The sequence below is a fragment of the Temnothorax nylanderi genome, unplaced genomic scaffold (genome assembly GCF_030848795.1).
Source record: "Temnothorax nylanderi isolate EJ_2023f unplaced genomic scaffold, tnyl_v1.0 TNYL_tig0005_pilon, whole genome shotgun sequence".
Classification (NCBI taxonomy): domain Eukaryota; kingdom Metazoa; phylum Arthropoda; class Insecta; order Hymenoptera; family Formicidae; genus Temnothorax; species Temnothorax nylanderi.
In genome coordinates this window covers 399,047-419,199 of record NW_027249067.1, presented here as the reverse complement: position 1 = coordinate 419,199, position 20,153 = coordinate 399,047, and the positions used below count along the sequence as shown (strand labels likewise).

Here is a 20,153-nt window from a genome sequence, read left to right as displayed (position 1 = left end):
GATTGCGCTGACAGGCATCTAACCGGCGAAATGCAAGAATTTTAGCTGGCGCTTGCCTGTACGCTTTAATATCGAATTTCCCCCTCGCGAGAATGGTTGTCAATCATCTCGTTGAATGTTACCCGCGTGTGCAATATCGCTGCAAATTACGCGTAATAAAATAATGGGATTTTGGAGGATAACGCTGGACGTTGAAATTCGGCGCTCACATCGTACGTTCACAGAGATTGCGATGGACGATTTACCGATCGCTCGGAAAGTTGCCTCGGAAACTTGGAACCGACAGAATTGCCGCACGATTGCACTGTCGTGCTTCCGACGGACACGCGCGCCCATTGATTTACGATGTCATAAAGGTGTTCGATTCGGGCAAGACGCGTCTTGATGCCGATGTTATTCGACAGAACCGAGGATGAACTCTCGAGAGCGCGCGGCCGAACTCAATTCACTCGGAATTCAAATTAATGCTTCGACTATCTCGCCTCCTCTTTCGTCACGTATATTTCCGCTTTTCTCTTCTTCCACGCTCCTCTCCTTCTTTCGCGTCTTTCGCTCACGCTTTTTCCGCCGATGAATTTCATTACAGCGCGTTTCATCTCAGCCGGGAATGTATCCGCGCACATGTCGCTGCATTTATGCATGTCCGCGTATAATTCTTGGTCGCTTTCCCGATGCATACACGTGCATTCTTGCACCGCTTACAATGCCGCTCTCTTTGCCGCGGCCGGAGGTTACAGACCACGCTCGCTCGAGGGAAGAATATTTAGAGGAACGGCAGAGAGGTAGAGGAAAAATCAATGTTGAAACGGGCGAGATGTACACAGGGTATATTCCGATCGGACTGCGGATCTAATGGTGGAAATTGAAATTTATTTTAAATGTCGCTCAGTTGGCAGTTTATGGCGCTTATATTACAACAGAATTCAATATTATCAGTTCTGTTCAGAGACATATATGCAATCAAAACCTTATCCTCCACAATCAATATCCACTTTTTCCTTTTATAGTATTTTATTATCTTATTGTTACTTGCTTTTTTTTGCATTTTGATTATACTGCGATTTGAAAGTTATATGGAACTGGATTTTATATCTGAATTACTATATCTATTTCTAATAATAATCCGTTTCACTCGCGATCGTTTTTTAGATTTATTCAAATCCGTCTGCTATTTGACCATAATAGACCACAATATCGACGTTAAAGCTTCCATTTTCCAAGTCAAATTTAACCAGACATTTTTTCCCAAACATTTTATTTCGATTAATTACGAACAGTTGTAATTTTGCTACCGGAAACCGTAACGGACAGTACCTTTAGGGTTGCCCATGTCTCTAATTGTAATTGAATATTCATATTTCTATCGGCAAAAAGATACATGGAAGAAATTGCACGATATTTTCATGAAAATTATCGCTCGCCGTTCAGTAGCTTTTTCTGAAGCCCGGGTTACTCGGATCGGTAATTGTAACACAATACTCGATGCGATAACACGGCGAAGGAATGGGTAACGAAGTATGAAACAGCGATAGGACGACGAGCGTATCGAAAGTTCGTTATAATAATCGTTATGTTAATCGAGCGTTCTACGGTATAGACAAGGGTCGAAAGTAAATTTCATATCCATTAACTGGCAAATTTGCTTAGGGCCTTCTGTGGCTCGAAATGACCCTACGATTTATACCATGTGATCGCGCAGTATTACGCATTGCAGAGATACAGCGAATTGTAGGGGAGCATACAAACAGAATTATGCTGCGCAATCATGCGAGATGCTCCAGAATCATCTGTAGTTAAAAGATGAAACTTTTGCAAGAAATAGTACGCATCTTAAAATAACTAATGTATGCTATATTTATAATATTAGACATATTTTTTAATAGAATTTACTAATTTTGAATATGTACTTAAAACTATTACATGCCGCAGATTTTTTACAATTAATGGACAATAAATCTTGATTTTTTTCATCTCGGAAAAAGCTTTCCGAAAATATATGCGAGCATTATCGAACAATAGGAGCGGCGCGAAAGTTATCGATGGCTATTATTTCGTCCTTTCTCTCTCCCTTTCTCTATCTCGCTCTCTCTCTCTCTCTCTCTTTTCTCTCTGACTTTCCCAATTTACTGCCGCCCACTCGCAGTTCGGTGCTAAACTATTTATTAACGCCGGCTAACTTACTCGCCGCAGAACTTTGATCTGCGTTAAACGAATTACTGCGTGAACACCATAAACTGGAGTATTCAGCACTCAGCGGTGCGCTCAATGTAGGTCAACGCTCCTTTTGGCTCCCGCGATTAAATTGTTCAAACAGAGGGATACTAAAAATGTCTTTATTGTGAAATATTACGGCAGAATATTTTGTGATGTTTACACATGAGAAACGTATCTGTCCTGACAATTAAAATCGACATAGAACTTTAGCGAGAAATAAAAACTATGAGTCTTAATAAGAAAATGAAATATATATTGTGCATATATTAAATATATTATTGAAGAAGATATTATTCTCTCGATTTAATATGTGGCGAGATCAAAGCTTCTTCAATAAGAAAATAAGAATAAGTGAGATCTCGTCAAGTCGGTAAAATATAAAAATCGTGCTAAGAGCATTTTGTGCTCGCGATGAAAAATTACCACGCTGAACGATCGACAGCACTTTAGTCGTTTTTTCCGCGACTAATCCGCGTGAAATATACGCGAAGGAATTTCGAATTTCGCAATTTAAAAAAAAAATTCGCTCTGATTTAACCGACGCGACGGAGTCGATTAAAATGGAACGACCGGGGTTTCGTTTAAAGACGACCGAGCGCCGCGAAAAAGCCCTACGAATACGGAGACATTTATTATGGCGGTTAAAGGTGATTTTCCAGCGGTGGCGCGGTCATTCCGCAGGCGATACTACTCGCGTTCCGTGCGGGAACGCTCGCGTAAAATCGTAAAGGGAGCGAAACGAGAAGTTGCGATGTGGCCGGGGAATGGAGGTTTGATCTACGTATGGGGGTGCACACACCCAAGCGCACGCCTGAAGCTTTACGACTTCGTCCACTTTACATTAAAAGCATTCTCGCGGTTAATGGACGACTTCTCGTTAACGAACTCTAACTGTGAGTTATCGGCACGTGAAATTCCGGAGACTAGTCAGGGTCGAGTCAGCCGCCTTTCGATCTTCTTTCCGCGCGCGGCGCGCGCGTTCCGGCGCGCTCATAAATTATCATCGTCGATTAAAACTTTATTGCCGGCGTAGACTCGGTCGCACCCCGAGGATAGACTGTAAACGTCGAACGCACGAAGATAGAAAATTTCCAAGTTCGCCGCTCGTTCGTTCGTTCGTTCGTTCGAAAGTTCTTACGTCGAGTCGCGACGGTATCGTCGTGCGGGGGCCTACTAAATCTCGAAGATGGCAATCTTCGTGCTCTCTCTCTCCTCCGGGATGCCGATTCTGAAAAGCCACGTCGCATGGCAAACGAGGGGGCTGCTATCGAGGAAGAGAATACGCGAAAGTTTTGCGTGTACAGCGCAGGAAAGGAAGCGTGTAATTCGCCGAAAGTTTCGCCGATAACATTCCCCCCCGGTACTGAATTAACGCGCGATTCTTTCGGCTTTTCGCAAAAGTGTCGTGACACGGAAATAATCAGTTCGAAGTTCGACGCAAATGTTGCGTTCAAATATCCGCTCTTGTCGCGAAAGAACAGCCATTGCAGTTTTATTGAATGCCACCAGTGCGCTCGTATTTGAAGTTTCGTTATTACCGAAATTACTCGTGTAGAACGTATATCAGGGAGCGTTTTCACCGGCCTTCATAATGCATGATACGATACCGAGCTCTGCGGCTATCTAACAATTAGTTGCTCTCGCTTATAATAGCCATATTATGCCACATGAACGCACGTGGAGAATACAATAATACAACAATCGCGTATGCACTGCCATTAATATCTATTTTTATACATTAGTCCTGTTCTATTATCTTCGAAATGTCCAAAAACTGCGTTAGCATTTCGCAGAAAATATATAGGTCTACTTGATTCACAGAATATTGCACTTTGACCTACAGGTCAAGTGACGGATTTAAAGAGACGCTGTCAAAATATGAGGAAATGATATTTCGGATGCTTGAAAATAATATAGAGATATATATTTAACGAAAAGGACATGTCTCGTTGAAAAATATGAAGTGATCCTTCTTTTATCAGAATTGGCTTTCGTATATTTTTGTACTTATTGACTTAAATTTACTGAATTTAATTACAATATCTGCACATAGACGTATACCATATACGTCTCGGAAGCTATTATCTATGTACCCGGACGACGTTGTCGCACATTGTCGCAGATAGAGATAGGCTAATGGTCGAACGGTGCGAATGCAGGCATGAGGACCGTAAGACGACTGGCTGCAGGATAATTAATCGTTTACGTATTGCGTTCATGTGCCTACGCGCGTGACACGCGGCTGCATGCGTGCTGCATGATGGAACACGGAATAATTATCGTCCCCGCTGTCGCGTGACGCGGGATATTTTCCTCTGTATCCGCACGTAATTAACGACGGATTATAACGACTGGTTAATTATCGCAAAGCCCACTTCTGGACCGACCGTTGCTACGTCGGAGCACGTCACTTCGCGGTAATATCACTCGATCAATTATATTCTGGTTCCATAATGCCGCAGAAATAGAAACGAATCAGTGCACATGCCTGTGACAGACACTTTTGAAAAGATTGAAGTTTTAAATATAAATATGAGAGACAAGAATTTAATCCCAAATTGATCTCATGAAACCTTCTAATAAAAACTGGATTTATAAAATTACTTTAAATAATAAAAGAAGAATAACGGGTTTCTCGAATCCATGTTTCTTGCTCCTATAATAATCTTCATATTCAGACGATTTGATTTTAACTAACTAGCGAATCTTCGTTTCGGAAGTTTGTAGCTTGATTCTCCATCTCTCGCAGTGCCTCTTGTTATTCATCCCGTCTGTGTGTAAATCCCGACGTGGCCGCTTACTGCATATTATCACGCATACAATCGTGCTGCTTCAATTGGTTCATCACGAATAAAGCTGGTTGATGCCTCGCAATTGTATACTCAGCCGGCGAAATCCCCTTGTAAGTTGTTAATTTTATGCATAAGAGGCGCGCATGGATCGAGATGATTCCTGCATTACACGCGTGTTATAATCTTGCAACAAGCTCGACTAGCAGCGGTTCTCGAATAATGCGATCGCAGATCGCATTCTCTGCTTTTACATATAGTTTTTATCTTGAGGATAAAGTTTCTTTCATTGTTTTTTCACGATAAAGACTGTACAATTTTTATGTGTGTGTGTGGTAAATCCATTAAAAGATTCACACACATGTATAATTAACGTTTATATGTATGTACCTACTTTCTGTGTTACAGAAAGTTTCTTTCACTATTTTATCGTAATATAATTTCAATTAAAAAATTATCTAACAATAAGATATCAGAAACTAAATATTAAAACCGAAAGAAAGATTCAATCTGATTTGATTTAAAAAAATCGACTTAATTATCTTACAATTAGTTGAAAAGATCAATTAAAGAACGAAGTTGAAGATAAACACGATACTGCGGATCTGCTTGTGGATAGAGGTATAATTTATTGTTTTTGTCGCATCGTCGCATAAGAGGGTTTCTTAAATTTGACAGATTGCATGCATAACTTGAAGGTTCAAATATGTGAAACTCTCTTTGATTACCACGGGTTGTCAAGCTTTTAGTATATATACCTATTAACCCTATTATATATATACCGGGTGCGCATGTGCGTTCGTGAGCATCAAAACTTTCGTAATATACACGTCGCGAACGTGCGTTACTGCTTTCTACCATATAAACGCGACTCATTCGGTCTATGTTATATAACGACACGGTAATTCTATTGAACTGCTCTCCCATTGATTTCTATGTACTAAACACAAAAATCACTCGCGTAGTTTTACTATTCAAACTTCAACCAACATTACCCTTGTTCATAACAGAGTCTTGATTCTATACAAAATGCCTATAACGTACTACCGCAATAATTTATTTCATTTCGTAACGTTTCGCCATTTACAACGTCACTGAAATGCACGTCTCAGATATTTCAAGCTCTTTCCCTGGAAATATGTAGATATAAACTCGCGACGGTGCTTCCTTTCCTCCCTTCGATCCGCCACCATGCTTCAACGTCCAACAATGCTAATGCGAGCCATTCGGGCTATTTGTAAGATAGACATTTGTATCCTGCACTATACGTACCATTTTATTATCCATCGGTGCCAAATTTCCTTCTCGCGGAAGCTTGCAAATGTCGATCGCTCGGCCAAAATTTCCGCGCCCGCGGGCGGACGAAATAGAAGAGAGAGGAGGTCATCGGGGGCGACAGACTTTTTCGAGGACGCGCGCGACAGTCGCAAATGAAATTCCATGTGCAATTCACCATGGTAACGGCACGCTTATGGTTATTTATAAATCAAAACGGGGTGGAAAACGGCGAGGGCACGTTTTCCGAAGAAAAATAAATTCCGCGTAATTTTCGCAGATTAGCGTGACGTATCCCGACGCGGCGCGGCGCGGCGCCGCGATTCGAGCTCTCGCCGCGGCTCTCGCAAACTCGTAACCAGGCTGCGTAAGTTACGAGCGACCGCCGTTCTCGTTGTACACCGCAATTAGTATGATCTATCGCGTAAATGTAATAACGCGTATACACCGCCGCCGCCGCGTTTTAAGTGTTTCGTTTCAGCGGCCGTAAAAATATGACGACGGCGGTGTATCGAGTTACCCGCGGAATCCCCTCATTTGCTACCCTTTGCCTATCTCGTTTCCTACCCCATCGCGTCCCTCCCCCGCCTCGTTTTTTCCTTCTCTTTCTCTCTCACTCTCTCGCGCGCGCGGTGCAGATCCGCGATGCGATTTAAACGTTAGCGCGCGATTTGCATACGTGCCGATGTTCCTATGGAGAGAAGTATGTATGGGTGAATTCCGAAGGGGACGCGATAGCGGTACACGGCCGTGTACATAATCACTTTTTTGCTATGCCGGCCGCCTACCTGTGCCCGATGCGCAACGCTGCTCCAGCGTGCTTTGGACAGCGCTTTTAATGCTATTTCTCTGTAGCGTGAACCATTATAATGGGAATGAAGTAACGTCAATCGTATACTCGTCTCTCTCTCTCCCTCTTTCTCTCGTTCTCTCTCTTTGTATTATCCTTTTGGCCGGCGAACTTTTTGCAATAAAGTTTGATGTAATTATTTAAAAAAATTAATGTTATATTAACATACCGTGGACATACGCGAATACGAGAAAACAAAATAGAAGATATAATTAATGATGAAAGCGCAATAATACAAAAATTATATGACATAACTACATATCGTCCCTCTTATACCAAAACCATGAATGTGCTTTTATGACTAAAGGAGGAGGGAGAAATAAAAAATTATTTTGTAGTTAAAGTTAATAAAAATTGACATCTGCAAAAAGATTTCAAAAATTTTAATCTCCAGAATAATCTGAAATTGTGAATTTCCAAAATTTATCGAATCGCACATTCATGGCATTAGCATATTGGGGACGATATAATATGAAAGATTGCAACTATATTTACAAACGCATGGCGACAAAAAGTACAATTTAAAAAAAGAACGTACGTTTACGAAAACCGTATTGGAAATTAGAGTCGACAAGAAAATAGATTTCGAGCGACTCTTTTTGATAGCAATAATTTCCGACTATTTTCGCAGGATTTTATTTCAGACGGCATCGCTACTATCCGATAAAACAAATACGTATAATTTTACCACATCGTTTCTAATTGTGCGCGATCTCTCAAATTTCTGATCGATCGACGTTAATTGCGATAAGTAACGTGTATCGTATTAACGCCGTCTCCCCATTCTCGCGATCGACATTGTCGTCGCGTCAGCGGCACGCACGCATGATCAGGCTTTTAACAAACTTGACGACAAAGGCTGTTGTAATTGGGGGAGGACAGTAACAAAAGCCTCACCTATAATGAACTTCTCTTTATCCCGCCGAATAAATTTGAATCCTGATTTCATAAATGTGACACGTCGCTGTTCTTCGCGCCGGCTGGTCATTGTAATCCAAAGTTATACAAACACGCACGTGTATAGGATATTACAGAACTCAGCTTTCAACTGAATTTAAAGTCGATTTGTGCTTAAAGGAAAGATAAATTAATATAATTACAATCTTTGACAAAATTACCTCGTGGAAGTATGATTTTTAAGAACAAATAATTGGCTATAAGTAAATAATGCTTTAAAATCAAATCGATGTACAATTCATATAAACGCGGAGAGCTCAATACTTTTCACACTCGGCCGTTATAAAGCTGGTTGTTAAATTATTCTTGTCTGCCGCAAATTAAAATTCAGTTCGCGATTGGTTCAAAGAATTTAAAACGATTATAAAGGATACGACGAAGTTTTTCTCGTATAGTATACGTGTAAAGTTTCCCACGTTTCACGTGTGTTCTTTGTATCAACACATGCAAACATACACACACCGAGTCCAAGGTGGAAGCCCGTGCGGCCAAACACTTCTGTAAATGCACTTAACACAGCGATAATATTATGTCTCGTTGGAACAGTTGGCGGTTGAAGAGGCCGGAATGGTTGGCGGCCAACCATTTGCGGTAAATCGGTCGCGACAGGGACTCGCTCGTGGCGGACTTGCGGCGTCGGGGCGCCCTTGCTTGCCAACGTATATCGAGTACATACATCATAGTAAAGGTCCGCACCCGTCTTTCGAGAGACTCGCAAAAAAGATCTTATGATCTTTCTCTCTCTAAAAAAGAAATTCTCGAGGACGCCTTGGAAAATTAACATTTCGCGTGTCTATTTCAATTTGAAATAAAAATAATCCCAGATTATTAAATGAAATCATAGCGGAAATCATACCTTTTTCAATTTCGGCCGCGAATCGTGTAAATCGGAGGATGAGTTTCGCTTCCATATCTCTCATTTAATTTCATTGCGTCGCTCACCGCAACCACCATGAGGAAGTCGCGCGTCTCGTTTATCTTTTCGTCACATTGCCGGCAATTTTAAAGTCCGCGGTTAGCCCGTAAACGTGCTGTCCCGGCGTCTCGGCGTAAGCCGGGCCGTAAACTGGAAACTTCATTTCTTTAATGAGCATGTAAATTCCGCGCGGCGACTCCGGACGCGATTTCGCCGCGGCGACGGCAGGCGCGCGCACACGTATCCGCCGTATATCCAGCATTCGTACACTCGCGGCGATATCAACGCAAAACGCGTTGAGAATTTCGTTACGGCAATCATGCACGCGAGAAGCGTCCGTTTCGCACGGACGCGGCGTCGTCGCGTCGCGGCGCGGCGTTGGAAGACGCCGACGGTGCCGGCGGAGGTGACGACCGGCACGAAGGAGATTTACTCTTCTTTTTATATTTCGCCCAAGACGCGCATTTCCGACGGACGACGGAGGAAAGCGGGATTAATGAATATTCAGGAGCAACGGGGCGCAGCAGAGTTGGACTCTCTGCACTGGTTGGCGCGAGACGAGAGAGAGAGAGAGAAGGGAAGACAGGAAAAAAAAATAGAATGGTCAGCGAGGGAGGAAGCTGGAGGAAGAAAGACGCGTGGAGGAGGCGAGATAGAGGATGGACGCGAGAAAATGCTCTGACGTTAACGCGATTAATTTGCTGGGAACTTTACATTTTAATATTCATCCCGGGGACGCTCTCCCTGACCTCCTTCCTTTTCTTCCTGCCTTCTCCCTCGCTGCCTTCCTTACTTTTTTCCTTGTCCTTGTTTTTCCGCTCTCCTTATTTCTTCACGCGACCCCTTCGTCTAATCCCGCTTTTTTTTTCCTTGGTCCCCTACGCGTTTTCCGGTCTTTCCCAGCTTCTTTGCGCTTATTTACCCTGGCGGAATCGTGACGATGCGCCTCGAAAGTTGAGTATAATAACAGTCTCCCGCGAGTCGAGAAGCCAATGAGGCAGAATAAGGAGAGAGTACGTGCTAAAAAATTTGTCAGACAGTTTATGATATTAACACTTTGAAGTAGGTGACTAGTAAATCAAGAAAAAAATATTCTATATCTACAATATTTTTCCGGGCGTAATACTTTGGATTAAAATGCATGTAATAATTTTAAGAAATAGGTATAGCACATAAAAGAAGTATCATTTTATAAAAGATCGTAATTATATAAAGATGACGCCGCGAAAACGAGGACAAAATTCCTAAATGTTGAAATTTGAACCACGAATTGTTCGAATATTATAACATTGTTTTTCACGGAGCTATTACATTAAGAAATAAACTTAACAGCTTGCTTTGCTCTTTACACTCTTCTTGATTACAGAACAAACATTCCTAATTAAACACGGTTCTTGTTTCCTTCCCTCCGTACTGCGTCTCTTATTTCTCGACGGGTTTTTGATTTGTGTTAACAAACGGTTTCGGTATGTGCGCGTATCAGACGAGCACGCCATAGAATTCGATATCGATCGGAGAACACCCAATGCGCGTGCATTGCGTGTCCTATATTTATTTAATTAGTCGATGGGAAGAAAACGAGAGTTGACGCCGCGGGACATTACAGATAGATTGCTTGGTTACCACCCGCGGAGTCTCTAATTAAACTCGGCGCGAACTACAATGTAATAAAAACACAGGTGCGACTATCCGGTAGACAGCGAGCGTATCGATTATTGTCCGACGTTGACGTGGAAAATCTGCTCGTCCTTTCTCTCTTTTAATCCCGTTATTTTCGCTATAAACGTACGTGTGTGTGTACTACAGTTTAATTTAATCAACGCGAAAATAATCCGCGCGCTGTGCTAACTGAATAAATGTGTTTTTGCAGGCTTTTTAGATTTGCGTGAAAATCTCCATAAAAATTAATAGTTTAGAGTAATATTATTGCACATATTGAATGTTGATTGAATAAAAAATTAGCGCAGTTAATAGTCTATGTGTTAGAGAATAAAAATAATCTACCTATACTAGAAAACATTTATTTCAAGAGACACATTTTACGGTATTGGCTGAAAATCGACGATCGCCGGTTGAGACTACTTTGAAAACTACAGCTGACAATTTCCGTAGTCTCCTGCAGGAGCACGTGCGCGGCCGGGGATCCGCAGAACGACAACGATCGAAACAGGGTTATAGAACGAGAAGGGAGAGAGTTTTGCCGCGGGTAATAAGGGCGGAGGAGGATATAGTTGGTGGAGTAAGGAAACGAAGGGAAGGGGGACCAAGTCAGTTGTAGGTTGAGACCTTTGCATCCATGTATAGCGCGCTCAGAGGGTTATGCGCAGGAGCCTCGTAATAATATAGATGACTCCGATGCGATTAGGAACGCAAGCTTCGAGGAAATGGTCCTTCAGAGGTGCTTACCAGGCGTTCCGCCCTTCTCTCTTCCTCCCCCCCCCTCTCTCTCTCTCTCTCTCTCTCTCTCTCTCTCTCTCTCTCGCTCTCGCGCTCGCTCTTTCTTCCGTCCTCTCGTTGCTCGCAATATTCGAGCTTGCCTGGCAGCAAGCGAGCCCCCCTTCGATCCTCCATCGATTCTCGTTCCCCTTCGCCCGCTTGATAGGCGTAGATCGGACGGCCGTCGCTCGCGCCATCGGGGCTGATCCCCCGAGGCCTTTCCTCGAATATCCGCTGCTTAGCACACGTTCCGCATACATTTTTAATCGATTCGACACGCTTTCCGTTCCGGCGAACGAGCCGCTTTAACAGTGATTTTCGTCTCGATCGATTTTATTGCTTTTTCGCCTGAATGCGATCGTTTTGTTTTATTTTTTCAGTTTTGCTGTTTTTATTCGGGTTAAAGAATGATATCGGGATTAAACAATTGGCACCTAGGTGGTCAACATAAAAATTTCAAATTGGCAAATTTGATTTTTATTCTTTAAACTGACGTGCCGAATATTCTCTAATATGATTGTCTGGTAAAAGTTTTGACAATTGCGCGGTCGCCGTATCTCTTTATAGTCGCCAAAGGGAAAACGTAATTACACGTCGTCCTTAACTTTCAGAAATTTCTTTGCACGTAAAATTGAAATTTGCGGAGATGCAGACTAAAAAAACCGGTTAACTGTCCGGCGGGCTCTTTAAGCGAAATTAGTCTATGGTTACGGAGTCGAGAGGCGGTGATAATGGCACTTGTTGGTGAGCGAAGCTTGCCCGCTCGGGCTTCGTCCTCTAAAATAAAGTTACGGCCATTAACAAAACTAGGTTTCTCACTTTAACTTGTCCTAAAAATCCACGTTGCATCAAAATTGGAGTCGCTAAATTGGTGGCAGTTGCTGCCCCACGTATTTTTCACACTTTAGAGAGCAAGGTGCTGCCGCAATTCTCTTCTCCTCAGATTTGTTTTACAATATTTTTAATAATAAAGTAAATATTTATACACACGCATATAATATTGCATTTTATGGAAATTTACAATACATTTAATTAACAAGAATAGCTGCGTATAATTTCAGATGTCATCAAATTAATATTATATAAAATTTAATTAAAGTGTATTATTAATTTATTTTATTAAGTTTCTGTTATGTGTTGCAATCATATAAATATTCCCTAATTATATTCGCACATGTTAAATACAGATATATATTACTGTGGCTTATTAAATTGCCTGAAAACATTTTAAAGGTACAGCTCTGAGAACATCGTTCATTCTTTAATTTCTAATTCGCCAACAGCGAACAGTGTCGTCCGTGCGGCAACGTGACTGCGGTGGTATTTTCTCTCATATGTTTAGGACAAAAAACGTACGATATTTTAAGTTACCTGAGATTTTTTTAGAAGACGTACAATTTATCGCCGGTCCCTCGAGTTTCCTGCCACGGCCATGGATAACCCCCGGTCCCCATCCCGCCATGGCGGATAACCCGGCTCTGTCCGCGCCACGTTCGCTCTATGGCGGCACTCTCTTTCATACATAGCTGACATTTACCACCTCCCATATCCACCCTCTCTCATATTACGCGTTGAAATAGCCCTCGTCCCCCGAGCGAAGGCGCAGCAGGACGTAATAGCATTCTCGGAGAATTACTTATACCCTCCTGTGACCACCACTCATCGCGGCCAAGTTTCTCTCTTTCCACGAGCTCTTTTCCTGATAAAGTCTCGCCTTGTTAAAAGCAGTGTCACTCTTGCCCCCGTCGGCGCGGCGATGAAAATAATCAGAAATAAACGCGCGGCATTTAGTTGCGGTAATCTTCTCTCTCCTCTTCTGTTCTCGAGGTATTTGCTCGACGATTATATTTCACAGGAAATGATACCTATAAGGACAACAATCTCTAAGCGATTGTTTTATATTCGAGTACTGGAAAATAATTCTTAGAATACGTTGAATTTAAATTACGAGAGGAAGAGAGAAGGAAAGGAGAGAAATTTTATTTTAGAAAATCTTGTTACGTTCGTCTGAATCACGTGCCACTTAGTGCACGAGTATAAAGCAAGAAATTTTAAAATAAATGTACCGCAAAGCAATAAGTACGCGACATATCGGTACAGATCGTAATCCTTTTAATAAGGAGGTAATAACGTCGTTACGACTTTCACGCGAGTGAAGGCAAGGCTACATATATCGCGATCCGCCGTCAAGTGTACGTCCCATCCGTATGGACATTACGTAATTGCAACGGGACGTTTATATAACGGGAATATTACGGGTTACGTAACGGATGGCATAATATACAATATCCTAATAAGCGCATGCACGTTGTACGTGTACAAAGTAAATTTCATCGTTATTATCGAATAACGCCGCTCTCTGTAATAAAAAGTTCGCAGCGTAGCGAACGTTTATGCGAATGTGCACCGACGATTATTCGCGATTCACTCGAACGTAGAAGAAAAGAAAACCGTTTTTCCCCAATTCGTTCCCTCGTTCGCTCAGCTTTTCCCCGCGTCAAATTCTGTTATCCTCTAATTACGTGCATTCTTTTACATAAATTAAACGGTGTTAAAGTCTATCAGGCCCCTCTTATGAATATTTCATATTTATGAATAATATTTCCTTAATGCAATGTTGTATATTTGTCGATCTATTGTTTAAAAATATTATGACTGTTTTTTAACACATGTTTATTTTAAACTGCCTAATCTAACGCAATCAAATACATTGACTTTTCTTAAAATATTTAACATTTAGAAGTTTGAAAATTTATATGTCATAAATTAAAGATATTAATATATGCTTGTTTTAATAACTATATTATTATAAATAAACATAAATACTAGCTTTTAAATCCCTAAATATTATAAAATCGAGTCATTAACACATTATTAGAAAAATAGATTAGCTATACTTAAACATATTTTTTATTATTATTAGTGAACGCGATCTTCTAACAAGAATCATATATTTTATATTTTAAAAGTATCTTCGTAAAGTAATTTTTTACAATCGTTTGTACTCGCAATGTGATATAATATATGCGATCAAAGAAGCTTTTAGTATAAGTAATTTTAACATTTAGAAATTTTTTTAGAAAAGCAATCAAAACGTCATTGGCAGCAAATTATTTATTTAATTTTGAATTTCTATATTTTTTGACAAAAGTATTTGAACGATGATGCACCAATAAATCGAATAACGTTCGAATCCTTACGTGAGCCACAGTGTATAAGATTTGATTACTTTACTCCGTGAAATCCTGATTATATATTATCAGCGCACCGGCGCGGCGCGGCGGATTAATTTCTAGCCCGTGATCGACTTAGTGCGTTTTAAGATAATGTTAGTCGCGTGACTGGCGCAAAAGTAGGCGACTGATAGGAACGGTAATTTCATATATGTATATATATATATATATATATATATATATATATATATATATATATTGCGACTTGATATCGCGGCGCTGACCTTTCCACCAACGGGAAAAATAGGAACCTTCGCTGCATGCGAGGTAGACGGGATTAGAAATCACGTCGACCTGCGAACCGGCACGGTGTATCTTACGGTGCGTGTGCGTGTCGAGAAATGGCTCTACGAGTCACGAGCGTATATAACGCAGTTTTCCCTTACACATTACGCTTGACCCTCCATCGGTCGCATATGCATCTGAAAGATATATGGGCTGAACTTACGTTCTAACCGGATTTCGTTTGTATAATACAGAGGAACAAGCAGAGTTAAATTAATCTTTCGGAATTAGTCTTCCTTCCATATTACGTATGGCTAGAGGAAGAATTTTCTTACGCACTTATTAAATTCGTAATAAATCCGAAAAAGTACGTGACATTATTAGACAATATATATCTGAAGGAAAAATTTCTCGTATTTCACTTCGTCGCGAGCGATACAGAAAGATGTGATTTCTCTCTCATTCGAATAAAGCGAATGAAATAAGTCAAAGTTATTCGCTTTTAACACATATATCACGCGATAACTCAGTTACCCGCGTTCTCTTTTTCGAGATATATAGCTGTATAGAAAGTCTCTTAGAAAGCTCATACATACGCGGAAATAAAATTTTTCAATACTCATCAGTAGAAATGTAAGTTGGTGTACCACGTTGAACGTCTCTCCTCGATCGAGTATTATGACGAGCCGAAGCTGATGTCGGGTATTAGTGTGACGCGTTAAAGTTACTACGCACGTACTAATGTTTTTATGCGAGTCGGCGCGAGTGATATAAACAATATCCTTCCCACGAGTAATGGAACGACAGGGCGAGGCAGCGTGCGACACGCGCTGACGTATTATTATGTGCTTAACTGTCCAACGCGTCGTATCCACCGCCCGCTTGAAGGGGCGAGACTCTCGTCATTCAATCTCACGAATTTCCACGCCTCGCTTTTGTCAGGTAAATTAACATTAGCAGTATACTGTTCAGCTGCGTGTATCTACACTGAGGAAAATATGAATCTAGTATTCGCATGTATGTTACATGTCTATACTCTCTGCAGATAAAATAGCCGAGTCATCCTGTTTAAAAGAAGAAAAACAATGTGTGCGTCTCTGCGTCAAGTTCCTCCGTAGATTTTTATTAGATTGTTCATTCGATTCGAAATACGTGATCTCCTTACAATTCGCTTCTCTTGTGCGTTATCTCGTACACGTACGGCGGCAGACCCCGTTCTTTCACACGTCGCGATCGACGAAGAGTTAGAGTCGCGTTGAAATCGTGGATCTTCAAAGCGGATCCTCGTGCCACTGTCCGAATTTCGATCGAGGTAGTCTGTATCAGTGTCGCCGTCGGGTCGTAACGTCGTCCTCGCGGTGGCGGCCTCCCTCGATTCGTCGCCGTTATCGATCGCGGCGATGGCGGCGGCCGAAGAATTCGGGGTGCCGGACGGGGGACGTGTCAGTTTCTTTGCGGTTTTATTACACGGCTCGCCGGAGGTGGCAATTTGTTGAAGCCCGCGTTGTCAAAGACCGGAAGTAGGTCCCTCACTCTTTGTCCCGTGCCGATCGACGCCAGCTCGATCCATCTGCAATGGCGAAACACGTGAAAGGGGTTCTCTCCTTTTTTTTTCCTGAAAAGAACCGTTCTTCCCCTAATGCCCGCAAACCTTTTGTATTTTATTGGCAATGTTCCATTAAAGATATTACGGCGAAGTAGAAGAGCGGATCGCGTAATGGCGCTATCATTACTTTTTATTTTTTTAAAGAAGAGATTGCGTTTTAGGCTAATAGCAATTATATTTCGCTCTTTTTTGAATTCTACGTTTTGAAACATCGACAGATAGATGATTCTTATTGAGAAAATCACATTAGCCGAGAGCATCAAACTAAAAGCTACATAATTTGAACAAACAACTCATCTCGTGTGAAAAGTCTTTTCATATAAAGTCATTTTTAACACGTTTGATCGCATTGTACGGGTGAATTAATAACAGCGGTCCTATATGTATAATTCGGAAGTAACGGAAGTGTTTTAAACAACCGCGATTATACCGCGAATTGTCGAGCGCAGTTTCGACGCAACGATAGTTAATAAATATCGGATAATAAATATCGGCCGGGAACGATATCGGTGTTGCGCGTAATTTTTAACATGGCCACGCGAATTTGTTCAATGAATCACGCGCGGCTCGCGTCGCACGAGCAAGCATGCACGAACGAATTCACTTCCCACCTGTTGTTTTTGTATTTTGCGAGGGGTTGAGCGGCTGGATGGGGCGTTTCGGTCGGGAAATATGTGGCCCCATAAAAATCCAAACCACGGCTCAGCAGCATCGAGGTCTCCTCCACGCTGGCCAGGGTAACCCTTATAACGGGTGGCCCCGTATAAATCGTCGGCGGCTCGTTCAGATTCTGCGCGTCGCTCTTTAGCTTGTCATTGATGGCCTTCACTGATTTATTTAACACACCATTTCATCGCATGCATTGCGGAAAGGCAGAAAGCTCGTGACGCGTCGCGCGTCACGGAAAGTAATAACGATTATAAATACCGCGCGCGTGTACGAAACGCGAATATATACGTGAAGTATAAAGTCAACTGCAAAATCTATTGTTGACGTTATGCGAAACGTACAGAGACATAATTGCTCGAGACATTGAATAACACAGATAGGTAGAACGGTTTTTCGCAAAAATAAATTTTTTACTGAAATTATGTCTTAAGTTACATACGCAAAATATATAAATATATGAATACATGTAAGCGGAAAGATTTTTGAAATCGTAAAAGGAGAAGCAGTATCCGTTACGCGTATAGGGTCTGAAGCTTTCCCCCGAAAAGAGCGACGCGCGGTATGAGAAATATGGAGAAGAAGCATTAGCATTTTCGTGACTCACAAACAGTTCCCGTATTCAGGGGTAGCCTGGTTACTTCGACGATAGATCGATATTTGTAGAGAGCGTGTCTAATATCATCCTCCGGCAGTTCTTCGGGCACATCTAGAACGTAGACCGTGAAGATCTTCGCCGGTCTACACGGTATAGCGACCTATATATTACAAATTATAATGTGCACATCATTCATCAAATTTATTCTAGGAAAAGATTAAAAAACGGTTACAAGAATTGCGAAATTATATTTTAGAAAAAAAAAATACAAGCGGGAATAGAGCAAATATTTAGCGATTTCTACAATCATCAGCTTTAAATCACGTAACGCAATAATTAAATATCAAGTTGCTTACGTAAATCACTATCAAAATATTTTTGTCGTAAAGCACCCTTTATACTTTGTTGCATATCTGCAACATGTGTTTGTGCCACGAGAGCGTGGAATCCATGCAGATCCCGAGATTAGTTGCAGAAGCGCTATAAGGTATTTCTCTGTGTCAGGTGCTTTAGCTTTATTAAGGTTTCCCAAGTAATCGTACAACATAATGCAACACTCCCCGGATGTAAAGTATAAAAACGCTAATGTACGTGAAATTATTTGTGACAGAATTACTTTGCCAACCGTTATTTATCGGTAGGACGAAATATTTCCGTGATTCCATAAATGCAGAGGTAATTAAGCCGCCAAAATGCATCGGTACGGAGTATCTACCTTTTTGTAAAAACGAGCACCCGTCACTTTGTGAAAGCCTTTTTTATACACCGCCTGAAAGTCCTCGATGTTGCTGAATTTGAAGAGAATCCCGGTGGCGGTCTTCGTCAAAGAAAATGCACCTCTAGATCACATAATAGAAAGTTGTTTTGATTATGATATAAATTAATAAGGAAAAGTTTGACGTAAAAGTCTGTGACACAAGTCTATGAAAAATTTCTGTATTTACATGATAGAATAATTAAGCGGTTAACAGTTAGTTCGTTCTGTATAGCTTTGACGCCAACAAGTGCGAATGAATTTTTGCCACTGTCACGCATGAACTCATTGTCGATGCGCAAAAACGTTCGCACACAGCATCAGACGCAGTTGGCTTAATGGATTTATTGTCGGACCTGTTACTGCCTTTACTACTTCACGCGACGCGCCAACTGACTTAACTACTTTTAGATCCGATTCGGGCCCGAAGTACTTTACTCTCTTGCGGATTAAACTAAGTGAAGGCCGAAGTAATCTAGACGAGGCACAGTCGATGTTAATGCCACAAGTTAGTAAAAATAAAAATTGGATATAAATCTGTCCTTGTGCATATAAATATCTTGTCGCGTTCCATAAAATTTTATAATTTATCTTCAACAAACTATAATTAATCGGTGAGTAAGATAATTAATTTTTGTAAATATCTGTTTATAAATCCTTGTTTTTCTAAATTTGAAAAATGTATTTTGTATCGTTGTTTCGATATTTGCTCTCGTTTTAAAGAACGGAGGAAGTTACAGTAGTTTTGACGATAAAACAAAATTATCTATGTTCACCATGTCTTGGTCAATCAATCTGAAGAATTATTATCAAGAATTTAATCAAATTACAATGTTTAATGTACGGTCCTCAAATGTTACGCGTGTAACTTTTTGCGATAATGATAAACTTGTCGAACACATCATCATCAGTGAGTGCAAGGCGCACGATAAAGCAACTAAGAAAACCGACGGCACTTGGAGCTCGTTTGTCATAGTTATCGGGGTACAACGCCCGGGGTTTAACGTCTCTTTCGTCGAGCGATTTGAGATCCGGGAAATAATCCTCGTCCCGAGCGGCGACGAGGTGGCCTGCCACGAAGTGATGCGCTCACCGGAAGTTCATCTTCTCGCAGATGGTGGCGGCCTTTTCCATGCTCAGCTCGTGGCTGGGGGTGAGCAGGAAGGCGCCCTTAGTGAGGAAGTCGTTCTCGCTGACCTCCGAGTCGGTGTCGCCATGGTCCTGCCAGTCGGCGGAGTCGCGTCGGCCCTCCTGATTCAGGCGCAACATCGAGCTGCTCTTGGACGCGGACATGTCTTTCTCGCACTGCGCACTGCCGCCCTGTTCCGACTGCGACATCTTTTATAGCGTTGCCAGTGAACCGAGAACGGGTGATCTCACGTGTGCTGCTCGAGAGGGAACGGTCCTACACGTACGTAACGCGTTACGCGAGATCGATCGCCCGAGAGGATATCGGCGCGAAACCGGACATACGTCGTGCTACACTGCTTCGTATCGCGTTCCACCACGGTCCTTTTATATGCGCCTCCGAGTCGCCGCGGGCGGACGGATAGAATAGATAGCCGGCAAGAGGTAGATTGATCGACGAAGATCGGCGGTCGGAAGATTGTATTGTACAAACAAAAAGTGTCCCT

At 41.7% G+C, this 20,153-nt stretch overlaps 2 protein-coding genes across 14 annotated transcripts in view; one reads left to right on the top strand and one right to left on the bottom strand.

The window, feature by feature from the left end:
• The window catches only part of LOC139775650 (uncharacterized), a 131,255-nt gene that overhangs the window by 13,796 nt on the left and 97,306 nt on the right, over nucleotides 1-20,153 (top strand). The gene's annotated exons all lie outside the window — the stretch shown is intronic.
• LOC139775554 (uncharacterized) lies at nucleotides 14,330-19,991 on the bottom strand. 2 transcript variants are annotated; one of them, XR_011718863.1, is made up of 6 exons: nucleotides 19,613-19,991; nucleotides 18,481-18,604; nucleotides 17,775-17,925; nucleotides 17,113-17,329; nucleotides 16,061-16,465; nucleotides 14,330-15,092 (listed from the first exon to the last, which is right to left on the bottom strand). XR_011718863.1 is itself a non-coding variant. In XM_071711629.1 (5 exons), exons 1-5 carry the CDS (start codon nucleotides 19,855-19,857, stop codon nucleotides 16,339-16,341), a joined length of 864 nt encoding a protein of 287 aa, XP_071567730.1. In that variant the 5' UTR covers nucleotides 19,858-19,991; the 3' UTR covers nucleotides 14,330-16,338. The 2 variants fall into 2 exon arrangements, 1 of the variants encoding a protein (XP_071567730.1); XM_071711629.1 differs by having other exon boundaries at nucleotides 14,330-16,465.